Here is a 21624-nt window from a genome sequence, read left to right as displayed (position 1 = left end):
TCTGCTGCCCTCAACGAACCCGAATAATAGACGGGAAAGGGGTGTGGTCTTATTCACTCAAATTCTTCAAGTGGAATTGGATAATGTGAAAGTAATAATGCGTTTTAATGATGATTTGGAAATCTTGCCACTCCAGCTTTCATTTGCCTTTTAGTTCCGAAAAGGTCAAAGAATTAAACGAGCATGGGGCTAGTCGTTGTGTTGGGAATTACTGCCTTAGAGACAGACCAAAGTTCCATGATAATATTATAGAGCATTAAACTGTAATGCCACACGCTCACAACAACGAAATTAGAATAGCCGACAAAATGTGAGATTAATTTCTTTCTTCTTCTTTCCATTCATCGTCTAAGGCAAAGAATTACAATCCTATAACGCAGAGACTCCAACCCCAAGCACCTTCTGATCGGGAGATTCTCCCGCCTGAAACCCCTATAGCAAACGGGAGACTCCAATTTGATGTGTGCTCTAACGTTAGGGTTCTAACAGTTAGATGCTCTCTCGTGTTTATCTCAGGCTTATTTTTCAACATAATGATATTAAGTAAAAAATCATTTCAAGCGGGAGACACAGAGCCAGGGCGGGAGAAATTGAATCTCAAGCGGGAGAACGGGAGATTTTGCAAAAATGGGCTTTCGGCGGGCGATCTCCTGTCGAAAACGGGAGAGTTGGAGTCTCTGAGACCGCTTGTGGGTTGCATTTCATAAACAAAGGGATAATGCATCCTCAAGCGTCAAGAGAGCCAGAGAGTGATCGATGAATAAAGAACGTAGAAACAGACACACTTGCACACGCACACACATACATATTACATACACATACGCACAAAAAACAACAACAACAACAACAACAATGTCATAAAGATGTGTACGTGGCCGAGTTTATACCTTTAAAAAATTAGTGGATATTATGAACTTATAAATACACTTATTTTATGACGTTATTCATAAAGCGAATAGTACTCAAGTATCCAATGCTATGAGAAGTATGACCAAATTTTCTAAATCATCTCTGCACGATGTATCAATCCACTAATAATTTATATTCTTTCTGGTCAGTTTTTTCTGTCTTTATTTGTTACAATTATCTTATAAGTCACAGTATCAAACCATCACTCAGTGACTGAGATGGAGAAAACATCCTTCGACTGGGTGCTTTTATTGTGACACTAATGCATTTGATGAAAATTTATTATTACCGTCTTTGTAGTGTAGTTTCAGTATCATTTGGGCATACATTTGTATTTATCCTTGTTCGTATTTTTCTAAATTTCGTTATCTTTCCTGTAACCCTCGACCGTAGAATGTATTAACCACACAAGAAACCACTTATGAAATAGTATACAGAACATACCATTCTACGAGGAATTCAAAGTTTACTCCATGAAAATCGGTTTTGGACTGACTGAGACATCCAAAAACAAAGTAAAACAAAGCAAATATAATAAAAGATGGGTCACACCTGTTATTATAGGATTGCTCTATTTTGGATATCTCAGCCATTTCAAATCCAATTTTCATCAAATAAACGTTGAATTCCTCTTGGAATTACATCCTCTTTCACATTCCATAAGAGGTTTCTCATTATCTCACCAAATAATGCTAGAAACATGAAGTATGGGTCTCAACTAAAACTATACAATCCCTTTAAGGTAGATATGGGTGATACGCAGGCATTATGCTTTATTCCATTCCTTTTTCAAGAATTTTTGTCAACAATGTCTGAAACGAATGAGAATGAAACTGTGGACCATATCATCAAACACAAACATCGATTAATGTCGTATATTAGTGAGTTTGTTCTTTTCTGAAGGCGTCGTGATGGGTGACATGAATATCTTTCTTCTTGGAGACTCATTCTATAACGCCGAGTATCAGAATGATGAAGGACGCCACGCATGGCTTTAATTGGTTGTGCTTACAAGTGTTATGAGGCATGTTGATGGCACAGGTTAAAGATCAAATAGATCTCCCACAATAGACGATAAAATGGTACTGAATTGCTTTAGATCCTGGACGATACATAGTGGTATGCAAATTTATTGTTCGGTCTCGCTATTCAAAATTATGAAAAGGTGTATGCCTAACATTTTTGGCACTTTTGGCAACCATTCTGAAAGGTCTTTGCTCCATATATTTTTGTGTATGTCAGTTAGTTTCAAGACTCAAGTAGATTCTGTCCTTGCCACAAACTTCTTGTTGTTTTGGGGTTTCTTTTAAGAAGAAGAAAACCCATAATGCACTCTAGTGACAGCACCAGGCATTAGGCACAGAATACACTACAGTGCACTCCCGTATAACGAACATGATTATAACGAAATTCCGGTAACAAACGGAAGTAAAAATTCAAGCATCAACATTATCTACTGTATGTATTTCTATTGTTTATTTGTTCGGTCGTAACGAAATTTCGATATAACGAAAGAAAACTGCGGTCCTGAGGACTTCGTTCCGGGATTCCGTCCACAGTATTTGTGCTCAGTGGAGCAGCTGTTGCCTCTTGATAAGACCCCGCTATCAGCATGCATGATCAGAGACCTGGAAACGAGACTATCAGCGAGTAAGCGGGATACTGAGTGGTGAAGGTATATACCGCGTAATGCACTGAAAATTTTGTTCAACCATTAAATTTCGTTGGACAATAATAATGTATTACTGATCTCTTCTTTGCATCCTGTGTGTACTAGAACCAAAACATGGACTAAAATCCTCATCATATACATTCACACACACACACACACCCACCCACACACCACACACACACACACACACACACACACACACACACACACACACACACCAGTTTAATTACCATTGACACAGAGATACACAAAACAAATACATGTAGTACAGCTGTATATGTCAAATATCAGTATGGTTTCTTGTTTGTTTTTATTTGTGGGTTGTTTTAATTATTGAAATCAGGCATATATCACAGATACAAACCTATGTCTATGGAACTAGAAAACGGCATGGGCATGAACAACTTCCAGCCATTATGTTACTAAAAATATATATATCTTCAAAGATAATGAAGGAAAATAATACTCAGTGGCATATCATGTGCAGAATTTACTGCATAGGATATTTCATTTTAACCATACACACTACATGCATCACACGAAAGTGCAGTATCAATGCATTGGTCACATCAACAGTATGCATAGAAATTAAGTATATTGTAGCACCATTGCCTGTGGAAGGATTCAACATTGCTAGTTTGTGCATGTACAGTGTAGTTTCAATCTACATAATGATGCTAGTTGATAGCATGCATCTCTCTATTACTCTATTAATCTGGCTTTTCAGACTACAGCTGTTATGTGCACTCCACAATGTCCAAGGATGAGGTGAAACAGTAAATTAATACACGATATTTCCACGTCTGATTGCATACTCTAGATCATAGACTACCCCCTAAAGATCAAAAGGGTCCTGTCATAACTGACAGTCTACTTACAATAGGCCAGCTATTCAATGTTATAATTTTCTTCATATTTTATCTATTAATTGTCACCAATCCATCCCCCCCCCAAAAAAAAAAATAAATAAATAAATAAAAAATAAAAAATAAAAAATATCTTAGAATAATGTAATCTGCCTCATTGTGTCAGTTATCATGACCTATAAGCTGGCTTTACCTCATATCAACGAATAAAAAACAAGTAGGCTCCTATGTTATATTCTCCAAAGTGGAAGCTTGATTTTTTTTTCCTTTTTAAAGTGTATCTGTACACAGAAATTTAGTTTTCTGACATTGTAGGTTATTGTACTGGTAATATCCCTATGAAATATAAGAGTGCAACGTTACTCACATACAGAGATATAGCAATATATAAAGAGGCATAGAGCAATCTCTAAAATGACAAAGATTACATGCGCCTTGATCTAAGAGTAGTCGTCTGGCGTTATCGACTGCATTCGATTGTATAGTTCGATAATTATATGTGCGATCAGTGTACAACGATACTGTCAAAACACGCAAACGCACGCAAATGTCCACGTACGCAGCTAGGTTGTTGCTGCCACGCCGCACCACGCCGGGCCACTGACTAGGCAGCCGCAGCAGCATCTACTCATGCAGATGCATATGGCTCGATGAGGCGATACCGATAGACAGTATGTATTTGATATAGCTGTGTGCAGAAGGAGGCGAACGAAGGAAACGTGCACACACCGATGGTCTACGCACGGCTACTACTTTTAGATCTGGCTACTATTGCAGTGCGCACTAGTGCGTGCTGATTTATTAAAATTGATATTTGATTTCACATTTTTTGGCATTTTTTGTGATGGGATAGAATTTTCTCTAGAGTTCTTAGGACATGCTCTCACACCTTTCAAATTCAAATTTTAGGGGAGAGATTCCCTTTAAGTTGAAGTGTGGGATTTTGCCAAAATGCTGCCAAACGGAGCAAAATAGGAGAAAAGCTGTTGTAACACACTGCATAAAATTGACTTATGTGTTGTAATGACACATGCTTCTCATAAGATCATCTGATAATGTACCTCAATTTGTAGCAGGGACACACAAATTAAGTGACCTCAACGTACAATAGAAGTGACTGCAGGCCATTTTGTAGAAAAATTCCACAAAATCCTTATGAGTGGCATATGCCCTGGCCCTGTGGAAGACAACAAACACTCACATAGCGGATGGCTGAGCAGCAGCCAGACCCACAGGTGGAGTTAAACAGCACGGATAAAACACTGCAGTGCGAGTTCAATATTATACCGTCTTGAAAATTAACATCATATGCTTCAAACTGACATGAAATGTTATTCAAATAAACTGTATGCTTGATTTATATCAGTGTTTATTTTCTTTTCTTGATATCAGATGAGAACAAGAGACAAGACAACACTACATTTTTTAAACTTAAATTGGAAGTCTGGAAAACTTGATCAGAAATGGTAGAGTTATATATTTTTTTTTTTTTTTTTGCATCCAGTACTAATTTGCACATGTTAATAATTTCAGAAACTCACAAAACAATATCTACACATTGGCAATCTATTTAGAGTGTAAACACTATTCATCACCACCCTGGGGGCTTGCTCACAAAACACAGCACTTTAACCACTACAAAAATACTGTAAAACACAATACTTTCAAATACATTCTCAGAATGATTCTCACTTAATCAGCTGATAATATTATCTTATCCAATGACATAATATGAAATCAATTTTGGAATTTACTTTTTTAATTCATGTTAGCCTTTCAGTTTCATGCTTATAGCAGGTACACATTAACCCGTTGAGGACGAGTCCCGAGTATACTCGCGCAGGTATCTATGGGAAATGCGTGTTGTAGCAAAATCAAACCGTCCTAAACGGGTTAACTTCTGTTGTGGCATTAGAAGCAAAAGATTGGCAAGTTGCAGCACATCAATTCATAAATTCATGTGCATAAATAAAAAACATCACTGTCATGATATTGAACACTTGCACATTATTTAATCACCCCAGATTATTGCCAGCTGCCAAAATTTGACAGCAACAATAAAAAGATTCACACTGAATTTCATTTGACATGATGTCAAGGTATTCAAACATTGAATACACATTATGTATCAATATACACAAGTATTCATATATTAAATTAACTTATCAACATATAAGTCCTATTACCATGCCACATGTTTTAAAGCAGATGTTACAGTGTAGTTTACATGTAGCTGATCTGCTCTTGAAACACTTCCAGCAAAGTCAGTGTTTGAAATATTTTGGTACAAATATGACCAGGGTTATGATTTATGTCATATATCTAATAACTGACATAAATCATAACCCTGGTCATATTCTCTTAGAATGTGATGCACAATGATCTTCAATTCTATTACATTTACTCATACTCAAAAATATCAGAACTTCTACTACCTGAGAGAAGCAGTGAACATCTGATCCTAATCAAATCAAAATGTTTTTTTTTCCTGATCAGCTGACATTTTATATCTTCTTATATTTGCAGCTAGGCTTCTCCGCAAACATGGACTAAGGGTGCCTTCGAGCGCTCTAAAGCGAACCGTACCGAACTGAACTAAAGCGCACCGTGCCGTACCATGCCAATTTTTGGAGCATTCAAGCACTCTGTGTAGAAAGCGTACCTCATGAGCTAATTTTAGAAGAGGTCAAGCATTTTGTAGCAAAAGGGTCATTCATCTAGTGCGCTTGAACTACTTACAGCTGTCCCGAACAAAGAGAATGATGTCTTTGCATTGTGACGTATGCTCATGATACGCGCATACTTTACAGCGAACTTTTGGAGCACATCGGAAAATGGTCCACTTCTGGCTCGGTACAGTATGTAACGGTACACTTTAGGAGTGTTCAGGCGCTCCTCTGGCGCTGGTACAGTACGGTACGGTTCACTTTAGGAGAGCCCTTGAACACACCCTTTGTTTACACTAGAGTTCTCATTCTCTCTGTTTTCATGTAATAATCATCAGATTCACGGCTGCAAGGATTAACATGAAGTAACGCACGGAAGCCAAACTTGCATCAATTGACCAAAATCCAAAACTCTCAAACTGACAGGCCCACTATTCACTCCCACAACCTCTTCATGGTCCTTACTGAACATGATCCAAAGGTTCTGCTAAGACAGTACATGTACACTGTAGACTCCTGTTCTCACAATTGATTTCAGTGCACCGGGGAATGTTAACATTTGAGAAGAGATTCATACATCATGTACACGAAGAGGCCAAAGCACCAACTCAGTTAAAATTTTAAACAATTTAACATAACCTAGCAGCATTGAAGCAGTGTAATGTTGCTCTGTCAATGATCATTTTGGTCACTGGACGGTAACTGTTGGAATATTAAGTTCTTTTCTACTTGCATTGGGCATGGAATGTCTATGAATTTTCATGAGTGTTCAATTTAGGCACATTTTCTCTATGATTCTGATAATACTGTGAGAATATCACCACACTACACATCCTCTTACATCACTAAATTCAATTATCTTTTAATTCAGAAAGCAAAAATTTGGTCTTTCATGTTAAAACACTATCTGTACAAGTAATGAAAAGGTGGCATGATCAATACAGAAATTTCATTGTGTTATAGGTTGTCATGATACTGCAATAGAATGTTTTAACAGTCATCACTTACTTTAAATATTAATTCTTAGGCAGTATCACTCAATTTCAGTTGGTATAGTGCATTATATTGATAGATAAAAGTCAAAACAAAATTCACTTTGAAGTACATTCTCTTAGAAAAACATCTGAACTCTTGTATGAACTGTAATTGTTACAGTGCTTCTAAATGCTTGTTAAAGTCAGCAAATATAGAACTTGAAATAAGGTCATTACACAGCAAAATAAAATCAGCAACTTATATGTCTACTTTGTTCTTACTGGATCTATTTGATTCGCTTGCATAGTATGTGATTATTTTGGGTAACATGATTACCAGTACTCGCACCCTCAACAGAAATAGAAATTTTAGACAGCATGCAGTTAGTACAGTTCTTCTTGTCGAATAAATCATATATACATGTATATATATCTGAAATGAAAGATAAATGATGACTGAATGACGTACCACTCTAAATTTTTCTGACCATTGGTCTTTGAAGAATCAACCACCTTGCTGGAAGAGATCAATGAGCTGCTGCTGACACTCGCTGTTCAGCTGCGGGATGACGAAGGCATGGTGCCAGTGGAAGCGGCGAACAATGGAGGTTTCTTTGATGACGAACTGCTCCCAGGTGCCACGATAACTGCCAATGATGAAGTAGGTCTGACCGACTTCCACGTTTGGGCAGCGGCAGCGAGCTGAGCGTCCGTACTGCGAGATGACAATTCGGCGTCCGATGCTCGGTACGTCGTACGCCCTCTTGTGGACTTCGTTGACACGCATGGTAATGCGAAGTTCAGCATTGTAGTTCTGGATTTTCTGCACTGTGCCTGTAATGACTGTTATGATAAGCAAAATACAATGCAAGGGTGTGCAACAACAAGATGCATTATCTAAACGCAACAAACCAGATGATAAGATCTTGGGTGAAATAATAAGTTATCTTAGACTAAACTTCACTTTCAGAATTAACCCATTGATTCCCCAAAACCACATTTCTGTTATTTTGTTGCTATATTTGATATTGCATTGTCTGATACATTGTTAGTATTTCATAAGGTAGAGTAAAATTTCTCTTTCAATTGAGCCCTTAATTGCTCATACACAACTTTTTTTTTTCAGTTGCAGAAAAGCCTCTTAATTCCTAAATAAAGATTATTGCCTCCGCCAAGGAAGGAGGCTATGTCTTCATCAGCATTTGTTAGTTTGTTTGACTGTGTGTAAAATAACTCTAAAAGTTGTTGGATTTGGATGAAACTTGCTGGAAAAGTTGATAATGACACAAGGAACAGATGTTTACATTTTGGTAGTGATCCGAGAATGTTTCATGAATTTTTGAAGGATTTTTGATATTTTGGTAGGTAAGGTCAATGAACTTGGGGAGTTCAAGCTGCACATATTTAAGGTTTGCATATGCACGCTAAAGCACATGCTCTGCTAGGGCTAGGTGCCGCGCAGCTGGAAGCTGATGACCTAAACAAAAGGATTCTACATTGGGAAATTGGGCGATTCTCAGCGTGTGTGTATGGGTGGAAATGAACAATTTTCCGGAGGTCTGTGCTCTCAGAGTGCTTTTTCTGTTTATAAATTATTCTAAAATTGGCAAACTTTTGCATTTTCATATTTTTTTTTGGTTTCTTTTTTTTGGCGGGAAGGGGGAGGTTGTGCAAATGTAATGAATATAACCAGTTCCATCTATTTTTCCCCATCTAATCTTTTCCAAATATCATATGCAGTAAAGTTTAGGGTTGCCAATTTTTTGTGAGGACAAGACGAGCATTTCTACAGTAAAATTACCCCTGGACCTGCTGAGCTTGAGTGTAATATTTTCATATCATAGGTACACACATTGGAGGTGGGCAACTGCTTCTAAACATACACGACCATAACATAATCTCTCTCTCTCTCTCTCTCTCTCTATATATATATATATATATATATATATATATATATATCCATGACAGGTGTGGCACAAAGAGGTATATCATAAAATCAGGGCATTGTGGGATTTTTTTTTTTTCATAATTGACTGGTGAAAGACACTTTCTACCCTCACTCTTCTCAACCAATTGAGAGTGCACATCAATTGGCAACTTAACTACTTGTATTACCACAGTTGTTATGGAAGTTATATACAGTTAAACTCGCCTAAGTCGACGTAGCATATGTCGAATAATCGCGTAAGTCGATGATTTTAAAAAGTCCTGATTTTTCTCCATTGACGTACGTGTATTAGTTCACTCACAAGTCGAATTTTGTAAGTCGAATACTCGCCTAAGTCGATGAAATTCCAAGAACACTTTCACGGAAAAAACCATTGAATTCACTGTGCCTAAATCGAATAAGATTTTATTGTGTAATAAATCACTGTCATTTATTATTCATTATTTATTACTCATCATTATTTTGTTTGTCAGATGAGTTTGTGGTGACAAAAAAAATGATCTAAAATCAAAATTCAAAGCGATTGCATGGGATCGTTTAACTCTCTTCGTATTTGGAGGTCCGCTGGTACAGCCCTGTCAGCTGTCGCACTACGTACGTACAGCATTCGTACAGTGCACATGCGTTCATTTACATGTACAGTATTGAGCTTGCAGTGTACATGTAGCTTGGCATTTGCAGCGCTGTGCAGTGGAGTGGTATAATGGATGAAGCTGCTGAGTTTTCAAAGCAGAAAGTAGGGGGAAAGTTACGGGCACGGGTAAATCAGAATTGCACCTCTACACGCATTTCAAGCTACGGTATGGTAAACTGGAATCAATCACTGCTCAAATATCATTCATATTCACTTCCCCAAGGTTTAACAAGGGTGTAAAGTAATCGGACCTGTGCCAATACTAATGCACTGTCCATGCAAAGTTAGCCGCGGCCCTGCTGGGCGACCCGTGCTGCGGCACACCGCTCCAGCTCTCGGCTCCAGAGTAGACAACATACATGTACATTAAACATACATGTATGTACCTGTGGTGAAACTGTAAGTCGATTTTTTTCGACTTACGCACAAGTCGAAAATCGCCTAAGTCGATGTGTTTTGCTCAGTCCCGAGAAGATCGACTTATGCGAGTTTAACTGTATACCAGGTACATGAAATAGATCTTTCTGCATGAAGTTCATTGGACCAGATATGGTAGACTGCCTTACCAAGCCTCACTGAAGTGCTGGCAATGAAACAGTATTTCTAAACAGTATTTCTAAATTACTGTCCTTATTGCAATTTCAATCTTTTTTCCAACATCCATATCAAGTGGATTGACAAAATTCTACAAAAATCATGTTCCCTGGAAACTTCCCTTTAACTACAGCTGTGACAGACTGGTAGCTACTACATGCTTTTTAGGGCTGAAAAAAAAAAAAATGTCTTTTGGTGGTTTTCTATTCTTCAGCTTGCCTTGGACATACAGATTCTTTGTATTCTTTTTGAAGACTACAAAATGTGAAAATCGCATGCCTTGCAATCATCTTCTTAGCATATACAATATGTATGTGTGTGGCTGTGTCTCTGTTGCATCTGTCCATGTATGTGTCTGTATACGTGATGTTGTCTGTATCACTATTCGTTCATGTCTGTGTCTTTGTCTGCATCTGTAGGTCAATGTCTGTCTCTGTCTATGTCTGTGTTTGTCCATGTCTGTGTGTATGTGGGTCTGGCGAGTCCATATCCTTGTCTGTCTTCACCTGTACTTGTGTTCCAGACATTTACAAATAGTAGCAACTTTCCTAGGGCTTCTTAATTCATACTGGAAGAAACTGTTACTCACCAAACTTTGCAGGGCAGTAAGTTGCATTGCTCACCTCCAGCGAATCTGACTTGCACCTCTTTGGACACCTCCTGTTTTCTGTGAAACACACAATGCAAAATGGGCAGCACACCCAAGAAGTCACACGGCTGGATGCACTGGGACATGACATACAAATGGATTTCAAATTTTCCTCACTCAAGGAACAAGCAGCTTACAGGTAGCTTTGAGTCTAGGAAAAAATGTCTAGGAAAATACACACAAACACACACATACATACACACGCACACACCCACATACACACACACAAAATCTACAAACTGCATTACAGAGGAGAGCTCTACCAACTGAGACAAACAAAAAAAGAAGTTAAATACGATTACCCCAATGTAATATTGTAATTCTTCAAACGGACTCTTCATGTAAGTCCATTACATTGTATGCTTTATGAGCAGCACCTTATTACACTTACAGATCGAACAGAAAAACAGAGAAGATATCACGCATATGTTTTGTACTTCTCATGCATGACAAGAAATGAAGAAGATAAACAGTGTAATTGTGCTATGTTTTTCATTTACCTGATGGCGTGGGCTCAAATGGTGTGGTCGGGCCAAAGATGGGTACGTCTCTTACAACTTCAGGGGTGCATTCTTCTGGATTACCTCTCCTGGTATATGAGGGGGGGAAAATGTGATAGATGACACACAGCATTATAAACTGAAAAAACAAACAACAACAGACTTACCCAAACAATTATGGTATGTTATACCATGCAACTGCATGGACATTTTACAAGCTAGGCAATCATCTTTTATTTCTGATTGAAATCCGTTTTAGCTACTTTGATTGATTTGGATTAGTACCTTTTTTTAAGATGGAGACATCCCTACGCTCATGAGCAAGAATATGATCTATTTACTGTTGTTACAGAGATTATTATCATTACTATCATCATCATCATCACTACCATCATCTTCACTGGCCTGGACAAGGGCCCGCATGAGCTTGTACCACCTTGAAGATAGTTAGCACGCACAATCTGCAGGCTATCTCTTTACTTAAAACAGCGAAAAGGATGAACTTTGATGACATTTGTACCTACCTTCTTGGATCAACAATCTTAAAGACTTTCCCGCCATCACGATTAGACTGTGGGTTGCTTGTTGACAGCAAGTACAGCTCGCCTAATGGGGGAAAAGAATGAGTTGGGTATTATTTATTGATCATTGTAATTTTTCTTCCTAAACAGACTTTCTAAATACTTTGCATATAAGATGTTACTGATGTAAGACGGCCCATGTTGTTTCTCAGAGAGTCAATCATATCATCAATCCAATCCAAGAAACCATGGTTTTGTGCTGTCCCTGTTCTTTCTTAATTAACACTACAGTGTATATATATTTTATCATATTCATTAGTTGTATGAGCTGTTATTTTCGTGAGGGTTTAATTTTCGTGAATTTCGTGAATCACAGTTGGATCGCGAATTTAACACGTGAAAATGTTGCCATGCGTTAGGCTAATAGTGCATTTATAATAGCCTCGGTGTCAATTCACTAAAACAACACCTCACAAAAATGTATGTGACCTCGTCATTTGCAAAAATACCTGTACGCGAAAACAACAGCTTATACAGTATATCACTTTTCATTCTTGGCAGAATAAAAGCTTTCCTTTCATTTGAGGCCCAGTTTGGTTGCATCCCATCGTCTTTTGTTTTGATTTTGTTTTTCCTGCAGTTACTATCAATATCAAAAGCTTCTAAATTGCTCAGTTTGATTACCCCTTAAATTGGCAACACATTTAGACAACATTGTTATTTCTTTCTTGAAATAGCCATTTTGTGTGTGTGTATTTTGTGCGTTTGAATGAAGTTACGCACTTTCAAAACGTCTCTCTCCAATATAGGATGTGAGGGAAAATTCAGAGTTGCCAATTTGACAAACACAACATGACAATTTCTGCAGCAAAATCACCCAGGGACGTGGGACAACAGGGTGTAATCAATTGGGGGGGGGGGGGGGGGGGGAACAAAGATGGTACAGTGGACTCACGTTATAACGAAGTCCTACTAAAGAGATCGAAACTTTTCTTTCGTTATATCAAAATTTCATTAAAACAGAACAAATAAACAATAAAAAAACATAGAGCCAATAATGTTGCAGCCTGAATTTTCATTTTGTTGTAACGGGAATTTCACTTTAACTGGAGTGCACTGTACATGGGAAGAAATACTGAAGAATAATAATTGCTTATTCCCTTCTCAGTACCTGCTTCATCCTCTCCAAAGGACAGAATATTTTTGGGATAAGTTCCCACCATGTTTCCAGTGCAAACTGTCTGGTCTCCCAGGCAAAATTCCCTGTTGTTCCACTCTTCCGTCCTCTGATCTTCATCGAGTTCAAAAAGTCTCCTGCCAACATAAAAAGGAGATAAATTGTGCCATCTTAAGCTACTGAAAGGACATCTAATAGCCTGATGTCGATTCTTTTCATTTATCCAGTTGAAGTACAAAATCAACATGTTACTTCTTACATTTGTTATTTTGTATTTATTACTATAAGAACCAAATATATCAATGAAATAAATAGAGCAGGGAATAAAATATGCAAGAAATGGATTGGAAATGTATTCTATGGAAGCTTGGTCAGTCTGTATTCCATAATATCCTTGCCATTAAACAGGGAAGAAGATTCCTGACTTACAAATTCATCATGCATGATAGAGAACATGCTTACCTACCCATCCACCTTGAGATTCTAAAACTCCTCATCCTCATCAACCTCATCACTTGAATTAACTAAAACAAAAACCACTTAATAACAAGCATTAGGTACAATGAACAGGGGCTAAAAAAAAATCACAAATACCCAGACATGTAGTCTCCATAGATGTATTTCCCCTGCAGATTGGGATACTGGCATCCCCTGTAGACAAAGCCACCGATGACTGACTTGCCAACTGTGTGAGGATAGGCATGGATTGGTAGGACTTCATCCTCTGCCAAAGGAACAGAGAATACAAAGTGAAAATGTCACAGCTCTGTGTGGAAAACAAATGTAATTGATTGCTTTGTTTGCATCAAACAGGGATCAATCTGCTTCATACTTTTCACTTATTTGATGATTACTTGAGTACATACAGGAGTAGTATTCTGACAGTTTGAAACTTCTACTTTGAATGGAATGATGACATTGTGTATCAAGTTAGAGCGTTATGTAATATACCTGGCTCTGGAAGGAATGTGCCTTCTACTTCTTCTTCTACTTCTACAGTGCTCCTCATCAAAGCCTCTTCAGCAACTGGATGAGGGTTTGTGGTGTGGTGTTTTTGACAGTGGATGCAATTTGTGCTTTGCGCTCTTTCGAGTGTATACCGGTGCTCGTTGTGCAAGTAAAAAGATCTCTACCATGCTTAGTTGGCTTCTATGGCTCTCTTGAACTGCTCAACAGAGGGCAGTACAATGATGTGTTGAGGAAGCCTTTAGTATCTTTTCTTTTTTCTTCTGTTTTTTTTTTCAAACAAAGGTGGCAGACGTGGTCACTTGTGATATGTCTCAAAAATCATATCAGAAATAGAACATGCAAGTCATCATCAGAGTGCTTCACACCTTACCTCAACTCGCATACCACACCCCTCATCTACTCTACTTTTCTTTTCTTTCTTTTTTTTAGAGGAGATAAATTCAAATTTCATGCCAAATATACATTCACATTTGCACATTCTTCCATACCAACACATACATGGGCAATGGAAATGAGTGTGCATTAGTGTGTGTGTGTGTGTGGGGGGGGGGGGGGGAGAATCCCACCAGGAGCAGTAACGAACCCCCCCCCCCCGAAAAACAGGGAATCCACATCCCCTGCAAAAAAAATACAATACTTCCCAAAAGGAAAAAGAGACAAAATGACAAAGTTCAAGGCTTTAACATCAGTTTCTAACTTGAAAGCATAGAAAAGATTTTTGATTCTTTTAAAGTGTCTTCTACCCTCACCCCGTTGGGACGAGTCCTGAGTATAATTGGCAAGTGTCTACGGGAAATGTGTGTTATAACAAAAGCAGCCTGTCCTCAACAGTTTAAAGGGTGTGTACAGTTCTGGTCGAGGTGAGGATTTAGCTTTTAACGTTTTGCGAGATATTCAGAAACCACTCTATGAGATGTCAAAAGGCATGCAGTTCTAAGGGGTATCAAAAGTTTATTAGATGAAAATCGGTTTTGAAATGGCTGAGATATCCAAAAACAAGGTGAAACAAAGAGATCCTAATAAAGTTGTGGCATGTCGCCTTTTATTATTAGCACTTTTTTGAATATCTCAGCCATTTGAAAACCAATTTTCATGAAATAAACGTTGAATCCTTCTTAAAATTACATGCTCTTTCATATTTCATAAGAGGCTTTTCATTATCTCACTTAGGAATGTTCAAAACATGAATCCCCACCTCAACCAGTACTGTACAGTCCCTTTAACAAATATAGTGTGACCAAGAGACCAATATGTTAACTCACCGAGCCAATCATGGCATATTGAGTTATCAAAGCAGGCGAACCCTTCCTTTCCTCTCCATCCGTAATTACCCCCCTTCACCACGATATCAATTTCTTCGTAGCTGTTCTGCCCGACGTCACCGCAGAAGATGCGCCCCCTCCCGTATCCTGTCTGTCTGTCTCCACGGTCCACTGAGCATCGCCACATGTTGCGGGTGCCGTACGCGTAAATTTCGTGTCGCCTCTCACTGCTGTTGTATGCAACAAAGGGGTTGTCTGGTGGGATTGCGTACGGCAGACCATTCTTTTGATTGTCGACGTCGATTCTAATCACGGAGCCTAGCAGTTCTCCTCTGAAAACACAAAAGTTGAGTAATTCCGACCGTAAATCAGGCAAAATCTAAAATGATGGTAATAATGCAGTCTTTATCTTATTTTGTTGGTTGTACCTTCATTCTACATAGATGCTCATTAAAGTGGTCAAAGCATTTGCCTGATATGACTCTGTTAAGATGTTGTCTTAATTTCTACAATAATCAATCAGAACTAATAAAGTGCAATTAAATAGAAACTTTTTTTCTAGAGAAAAGTAGCAGTCAAGGACATTAAACAGAATAATTCAGCAAAATTACATGAGATATTAGCATATATTCACAAATCAGTATCCTTGAGTAAAGTCATGGTAATAAACAGTGAAAAATCTCTTTCACTGTTTTGAAGGACACCATTATAACAAGTGGAAACTTGGGTTGCTGTCCTACAAAAATATGGAATTTCAGATGAGTTTTGCTGTGCCCTCGAGAATTCTCCCTTGCTCTTTTCAAGCTTTTTAAGAATGAAGTTGAAATGATTTTCAACTTACAGGTTCTGAGCATTCCCGTGCTCACCAAATGGATCTCCTCCATATCCACCATCGCCAATGAAAGCATAAAAGTAGCCCTGATCATCGAAAAGCATCTGTCCTCCGTTATGGTTTGGTGCCGGCTGTTCAACATCGAGGATGACACGTTCTGTGGTCATGTTCACGCGATTGGGGTCATCGCTCATCACCTGGAACTCGCTGATTCTAATAACAGAATTACTTGAGTCATCAGTGTAGGTGCTGTAGTAGACAAACAGTCGGCTGTTGTTGACAAACTGCGGGTGGAAGACAAGCCCCAGGAATCCCCTCTCATCCCCCCACCTGTTGGAGGTGAGCACCGATTCCTGGATGTCCAAAAATGGCTCATTCAGCCTGGTTTTATTCGGCAGGAACACATGGACAACTCCTACTTGCTCTGCGATGAAGAGTCGGTGGGTGTTGTCATTTGCGTGGACCGCCAGGAGAGGATTGCGAAGGCCGTTAGCGAATTCCTCAAAGCACAAGCATCCGTCCCCGGCTCCCGTCTGCGAGTCCCAAGCCACATCATTCAGAAAGGAGTTAGTAAGGATGTCTGGGTAGCAGTAGTCCTCATCGGGGTTCCGGACAGTGCTGCAAAAGGCAGCCTCGCCCGCCTGATAGGCATCCAGGATGGTTGAGTCCTCCGTCAAGAGTGGTATCAGTTCTGGGCAAGTCCTGTAGAGTGATGAGCAATAATCCCCACACAGACCAGGCAGTGGTGTCTTGCGCAAAGACGTCTCGGCGTCAAATACGTGCGCAGCATATGGCGAGCACTCCTGGCACAAAATGTCCTTCAGGAAGTTCTTACATGTGGCTACGCTGTCTGCGGGAAGCCGCTTCTTCAGCAATTTGTGCAGGCGCTGGATTTCCAGGTTACGTGTCGGAGTGCAGCAGCCGAAGTCTTTGTAGCCATCACAGAAGGGGCTGCTGCTTGGGTCCAGCTCAAATGGTGGATAGAAGTCCAAGCATTGTGGATGTCCTGCCACTGCTGAGGCACAGAGTGCTACGATAAGCACAATTTGCATGGACATGGTGATCATCAGCCTCTCCTGTGCACACTTAAAATAAGTACCTGACAACAAGAGACACATAAGATACAATGCTACTGAAAGGGATCAGCTTGAATACTACCAATTAATGTGAATTGTACTAGTTACACACTACAAAATCAAAGCATCTAATCCTGTTTGCAGACTATCCAATGTCATGATTCAACAAAACAGTAAACTGCTGGAGAATTGTGGAATGGAAAGTAAAATAAGAAATTACACTTGGTTGGTTTGCCACTGACCAGTAGGCCTTCTATGAAATATATTATTTGGGTAATGTTCAATTTCTTTTGGGGAAAGTTGCTTGTTCTTTCCCAACGCACTCCAATCTACTGAAATCTTTAATTTATACTTGCTCTCTATACGATTGGTAAAGCTTTGTTTTTGTTTCCAATGCATCTAGGTCCTACAGTTTTTGACACAATGCAGGTTTCTTCTAACTTGACTCAAAAGAGTCTGTCATGTGCAATCTAATTACCATGGTAATGTGGTATCCTAAAACATTTCACCCATTCTTGCTACCCAGTTTACACCTTAACTCTTTATGTGCCACATTTGCACGTATGACTCAATCGACGGCGTGCCAACTTCGCATATTCTGCTCAAATGCACAAATCCGCCCACACCGATCGATAAATCGCTAAATACCACAGTACAATAAAAGCGTTTCTCGCGCCACCATTCCTGTTGCATGTAGCTTGCATCTTATGCGGTGAACGACTATCAAGCAGTGTGACCTACTGGATTTGCAAGTAAATTCTGAAGTTTCTGCCACTGTTTTGTGAGCAAAAGTCATATGCCTTTACAATGATGTAGCTACTGGTCATTTGAAAAACAAGAGACCCGCGGGTCTAGCGCTCACCTGAGTATCGCAAGTTCACCTTTCACACAGTCACTAATCTTAATTATTTACAGCTCTACCAAAATTTGACCAGGCATTCTCAAGTAGAAGATGAAAATGCACAATAAGGGCCCCCCTTGGGCCCCCGGGATGGGGTATGGTGCGCATTTTAATAAATTGAGATCCTAACCCCCTAGGGATGCTACCTGCCAAGTTTGGTGAAAATCCATCATGAGGTTTTCAAGAAGAAGATGGAAATGTACAATTTATGCCCCCATTTGGACCTCCCCACCCCTCCCCCCTACCCCCAAGAGGGGCATCCCTGGATCTGCTATGAACAAACTTGAAACTACAGTAATTAATGTACTAACTCATAGTATTATCTTAGCTCTATCACTTCTGATTCTAGAGAAGATTCCTTAATTTTGGGAGGTTTGGGCCCCTTGGGGTCCTCCAGGTGGGACTCGGTGCCCATTTGAACAAATTGAGATACTATGCCCCTAGGGATACTACCTGCCAAGTTTGGAGAAAATCGGTCATGGGATTCTCAAGAAGAAGATGAAAAGGTACAATTTAGGTCCCATTAGGACCCCTCCCCACTACCCTCGCTGGGTCCCAAGGGGGGCACCCCCGGGGGGCGTTTCATGAAGGAACTTGTCGGATAAAATATCTGACAAGTCAATTATATCCGACAAGTTTTGAGAAATTCTTTAGTCTGATTGGCCGATTTCTCTGAACTTGTCGGATATAATTGACTTGTCGGACATTTTATCCGAAAAGTTCCTTCATGAAACGCCCCCCTGATTCCGCCATGAACAAACTTGAAACTACAGTCATCAATGTAATAACTCATAGTATTATCTAAGCTCTATTATCATGTCTGGTTCTAGAGAAGATGATTTTTTAAGATTCCTTAATTTTGGGGGGTTTGGGCCCTTTGGGGGCCCCCTTGATGGGGCAGGGTGCCCATTTTAACAAATTGAGATCCTAACCCCCTAGGGATGCTACCTGCCAAGTTTGGTGAAAATCGGTCTTGCGGTTTTCAAGAAGATGAAAATGTGAAAAGTTTACGCACAACGGACGACGCATGACGCACGCCGGACGAAGAACGATCGCAATAGCTCACTTGAGCCTTCGGCTCAGGTGAGCTAAAAAACCAAAACAAAACAAAACAATCACAGTTTGTCAAAAGAATTTAAATCAAAGCAATGCTTGGCCTTTTTTTCTGCATCTTTGCTCATTATATGCCCAGGGCAACAACAATCTATGAACATTTTGAAAAACAGAACGTTTTCCTGAAGCATATGACTTAAAGTGAAAACAAAGTTCTGGTAAGGGCTTGAGAACCCGACTGGCACCATTTCATATTTGCTTGCAATATATCAAAAGAGTCTACAGAGAAACTTACCTGGCTGACGCGGTTCGCCGGAATAATGAGTCGTTTTGGAGTATTTTGAGAAAAATAATTAAAGTAGGGGGACTGACTTTTATTCCAGAAGGCTCCAGACTAACTCGGTCTCAGGGAAAACTCGACCCTATTTCAGACAATACACGCATCATCACCATCTACTGTATGATACCCAACGAGGCCTAACTGCAGACAGGAAAGTGCGTGCTAATCCTGTAGTATTGTACAAAACAAAATAGACAGCGCGCGGTCCTCAAACCTACTGGTATACGCACATCACCTCAGTTGCCGAGACGCGCGGTCTTTGAAGTTTTTGTTGTTGTTTGTCAAGCGTCTTTGATTGATTTTAGAGGTGCTTGATAGGCGCACACTAATTTTGCATGCGCACCAAAGAGGTTTTTGATGCGCGCGTTGTAACAACTCGAACCACTACTGCGAGTAGTCGGAACGCGAAGAGCTAAATTGTAGTTTATACAGGCCGCTCCCATAGTACTAACACTGTACAATCTAGAGGGACAACCAATACAACTCATCCCGCTGTCAAAGTGAGGCCGAGATATCCCGAGTCCGAGTTTAGCGTGACCCCGTTCAGGTAAGTTCTGAGACTGAACCTTTTTGGTTAATATTTCGCATTTTCGTCGTTACCCATCGAATATCTTGTTATTACAGCGTTATTCCGCACAATTCCTAGGCATACGTTCACATTTGGGAGCGAAAATTGACAACTTTTGCAGGCGTACCAGAACTTTGTTTGGGCTTTAAGTTGATGGCACACAGGGGGTTGTTTACACCATGGCATATAAAGAGTTAAAATATGCGTTTAAATTAAGCTTGTAAATATAGCAACATACAGATGACAGTTAAATCTTTACAAAATTAACATTTCCATTCCAGTTACAACTGATTTCCAATGAGGTTTAGACTGACGTTAGAAACGGCTAGCAGAAAGGAGGTTCAGATAAAATAAAAAAGTTCAGAAAGTTTTGTAATTTTATAGAGCAGGAGTTTACAAAAGACATGCATGATTCTAACAGATGCGCAAAAGTTACAGACTAACAGAATGTTACTCGATCAGAGCTAAAAAGAATAGAAAGTGAAGAACAGCTCGAAACACACTAGGCGGCCCTAGATCCGAGTCTAACGTTTAGATCTTCTAACAGTGCAGTGCAAATAGCGTAGAATAATCGTGATATTGATAATCATCAGCTGCGCCGGCGCTGGTTGGCTTATTACACTGCCACTGCACTGTCACTGCAGTGCAGTGTCACTTAGCTCAGAACTTAGTAACTTCTTAAAATCTTACAACTTCTTACAAATGTCCGGTTGACTTGACTGGGCAGACCACAGCAATCCTTGGGTTGAAGTGAAAACAAGTTCTTAGTGGACGTTACATAGTTCATGTATAACCAAGGACAAAATCACACGACATCTTCGTCACAATACTGCCCAAAACACCGTCCTCATTCGGACCTACAACCTGCCACTCATGGTAGGGTTTGCACTAGACCCTAGTTTTACTTCAAAACAATCAAAACTTGCAACACAACACTTTAGTTCCATTAACAAAACACCAAAACATGAATAGTCGCCATCATACAAAGATAGTAAATTAAAAAAAAATCGAAAAATCAAACAAGTATGTGTACTACTGGTACTGTACATTACTTTCTTCTTTTTTTCCCCATACTCATTATCATAATAATTATTGCGAGAGGGGTCTGAATGATAGACATTCGATAGGAGAGGTCACCTGATAGTCAGTGCTTGTGTTGGGGGAGTGATCAATCACGTGACAGGCGCGCGTGCTGATGGTGGTGGTGGACCACCGGCACACCACCTGCAAAAATATAAACTCTTGCTGGAATGGGAACTTCCATAATAGCAACAGCCAATCAAGAAGCTGAGTTATTGTCATTACCATAACAATTGCCATTCCAGCTAGAGTTGCTACCGGAGTTGCTATCGTATCAACTTTTTTTTTTACTTTTTTTTTTTTTTTTTTAATGGGGCTTCTGGGGTCCGTTTCATGAAGTCATAATAAAAAACAAACAAACAAACAAACAAAAAAAAAAACACTAACGTAAATCTGAGAATGGCCAAAGTCGTTCATTATACGTGATAGGGGC

General features: G+C 39.5%; 1 protein-coding gene across 1 annotated transcript; it reads right to left on the bottom strand.

Annotated features, from left to right (window-relative positions):
• Window positions 1–7514: 7514 nt before the first annotated feature.
• Window positions 7515–20925, bottom strand: LOC140237705 (HHIP-like protein 2). Its single transcript, XM_072317628.1, has 9 exons — window positions 20812–20925; window positions 16183–17272; window positions 15342–15673; window positions 13705–13834; window positions 13105–13247; window positions 11937–12018; window positions 11413–11501; window positions 10853–10930; window positions 7515–7930 (listed from the first exon to the last, which is right to left on the bottom strand). The coding sequence occupies exons 2-9, from the start codon at window positions 17238–17240 to the stop codon at window positions 7593–7595; spliced, it is 2250 nt and encodes a 749-aa protein (XP_072173729.1). The 5' UTR covers window positions 17241–17272; window positions 20812–20925; the 3' UTR covers window positions 7515–7592.
• Between the last annotated feature and the right edge of the window lie 699 nt (window positions 20926–21624).

This window comes from Diadema setosum, chromosome 14 (genome assembly GCF_964275005.1).
Source record: "Diadema setosum chromosome 14, eeDiaSeto1, whole genome shotgun sequence".
Taxonomy (NCBI): Eukaryota; Metazoa; Echinodermata; class Echinoidea; order Diadematoida; family Diadematidae; genus Diadema; species Diadema setosum.
Note: the sequence above shows the minus strand (reverse complement) of the source record. Positions and strands in the feature narration are given on the sequence as shown.